The sequence below is a fragment of the Acanthisitta chloris genome, unplaced genomic scaffold, assembly GCF_000695815.1.
Source record: "Acanthisitta chloris isolate BGI_N310 unplaced genomic scaffold, ASM69581v1 scaffold23665, whole genome shotgun sequence".
Lineage (NCBI taxonomy): Eukaryota > Metazoa > Chordata > Aves > Passeriformes > Acanthisittidae > Acanthisitta > Acanthisitta chloris.
The window spans coordinates 1-2,372 of NW_008674589.1; the positions used below are offsets into that span (position 1 = coordinate 1).

The 2,372-nt window shown below is 48.4% G+C and overlaps 1 protein-coding gene across 1 annotated transcript; it reads left to right on the plus strand.

Moving 5' to 3' along the window:
- Window positions 1-4: 4 nt before the first annotated feature.
- On the plus strand, window positions 5-1,859 carry LOC103802881 (cytochrome c oxidase assembly factor 7; the record flags this gene model as incomplete). Its single annotated transcript, XM_009075412.1, has 2 exons — window positions 5-32; window positions 1,411-1,859. Coding segments are annotated over 2 exons (477 nt in total), but the record flags the coding sequence as incomplete, so codon positions are not given.
- Window positions 1,860-2,372: the final 513 nt, after the last annotated feature.

The following is a 2,372-nucleotide window of genomic DNA, read 5'->3' on the forward strand; positions in this document are numbered from 1 at the left end:
CAAGCTGGGCGCCTACCAGGCCGTGGGCAAAGGTGGGCTGGGGCCGGGGGGACTGCCGGGATGCGCTCCCTGCGCCCACACCTTCACCTGTGCTCCCTCTGCGCCCACACCTTCACCTGCGCTCCCTCTGCACACACCTTCACCTGTGCTCCCTGCGCCCACACCTGCACCTGTGCTCCCTCTGCTCACACCTGCACCTGAGCTCCCTGCGCCCACACCTTCACCTGTGCTCCCTGCGCCCACACCTTCACCTTCACCTGAGCTCTCTGCGCACACCTTCACCTCTGCTCCCTCTGCCCACACCTTCACCTGTGCTCCCTGCGCCCACACCTTCACCTTCACCTGTGCTCCCTGCGCCCACACTTCGCACGGTTAGGATACCGCAACTTCACCTGTGCTCCCTGCGCCCACACCTTCACCTTCACCTGTGCTCCCTGCGCTCACACCTTCACCTTCACCTGAGCTCTCTGCGCCCACACCTTCACCTTCACCTGTGCTCCCTATGCACACACCTTCCCCCGTGCCCAGCCCCTCCCAGCCACCAGCTCGAGGGTTCCTCTCCATGTCACTCCTGCCGGCAGCAGGAACTCCTCAGCGTGCAGCCCCAAGTGAAGCCGATACTGCAGAGGAGACATAGCTCTTGCTTTTGTAGAGGTGCTGAACACCTGTGTGTCCTCCCGACCTTGAAAGAGCCACTACATTCCCCACCCCTTTTATGGTCACCTTGTAAAAGCAAGGGAAGGGTGGAAAACCTTAAATTGCTTCAGCTGTAGGTTAACTATGTGTATTATTTTATTATAATTATGTCTGATTCAGAGGTAAGTATAGCCAGTGCTCAATGCTTCTGTGTGTTCTGTTCTTAACATTTGGAATTCTTGTTGTCAGACTGTTCACTTTGAAAGAAAATAAGGAAGGAATAAACTCACAGACTGGTAACACTTTTTACCTAATTAGGCCCCAAGTCTGCCCAAAATGCTTTTGCTGGTAAAGTAATAGGAAGCAGTTAAATTAGTGAGACATCTTCCAAATCACAATACTAGTAAGGAGCAGTACTTCTAATGTAATTAAAACAAATCATCTCAGTCCATGTGTAGGTATATTGCAAAAGAATATTTGCCTAGTGTAAGCTATTAGCAAAGCCATGGTGTTAGTATTGGAAATAGTGTTTTGTGATTTTTGGGGGGGTTTATGTCTGCACGTGCTGTGATTACTCGGGAGTGAAGGAGTTTGCTAACTCAGATGTTAGCAAAACCTTTGTAATTGAGACAATGACAGTGTCTCTGGAGTCCTAAATGCTGACCGTGGTATCTATAAGTGAGGGATGCTGTTTTTGTGGTGGGAAGCAAAGCAGAAAGCTCCCATCTGTTTTAGTATGTTCTTACAGTAACATTTTGGTTTCTTGGCTGACAGGTGGACTAGCCCCGGATTTGAAAGCTGCCTACAAGTCTTTTATGAAGTCATGTGAGAAAGGTGGGAAGAAGTCAGTAAACGCCTGTCACAGCGCTGGGCTGTTGGCTCATGACGGGAGAATAAATGACGATAAACCTGACACTGTTGTTGCTAGAGACTATTACACAAAAGCCTGTGATGGTAATTTTGCTCCTAGCTGCTTCAACCTTGGTGTCATATACCTGCAGGGAGCACCTGGGGTCCCTAAGGACATGAGCCAAGCTTTGAAGTACTCGCTGAAGGGGTGTGAGCTGGGGCACATGTGGGCTTGTGCCAACGCCAGTCGCATGTACAAACTGGGAGATGGTGTTGAGAAGAATGATGCTAAGGCAGAGGAGTTGAAGAACAGGGCAAAACAGTTGCATAAAGAGCAGAAAGAAGCTTCAAGTTCTTTAACGTTTGGGGAGTAAAACTGCCAGTTGCGGTTCAGACTACAGTTTTAAATGGCGAGTGAGCTTGGTGTTTAAATTGTGAGCATATGGTTTTCACTTATATATCCTCTAGGTATTTGGATATGCAAATAAACTTTATTTTTGTGGATGCAACAAATTACTGACTCTGCTGTGCCTTTCTGTGTTTTTTAACACACAAGTTCTTAAGTGTACTGCTTAGATCCTTCCCCTATTTTTAAGAGAGCTGAAAACTTCTGGCCTTTTGGAAGTTTGTCCCCATGGTTTCAAGTATAAAGGCTCTCCTGTGTCAAACTTCAGTACCAAGCCTTGTGCTCAGACCAGTTCAAACACACACAAAAATCACAGCTGCAGGTACTCCCAGCTTGGGCAGGCTCACAATCAGTTGCAGAACTTTGATAGTGTGCGTGCTCGAGTGAGCAGCACCAAAGCATGTGTACTCATCTGTAATGTCATAGGTCTACACCAATCCCTAACTCCCTTACTTATTTCCTCCAGCTGCCAGCTGGTTTG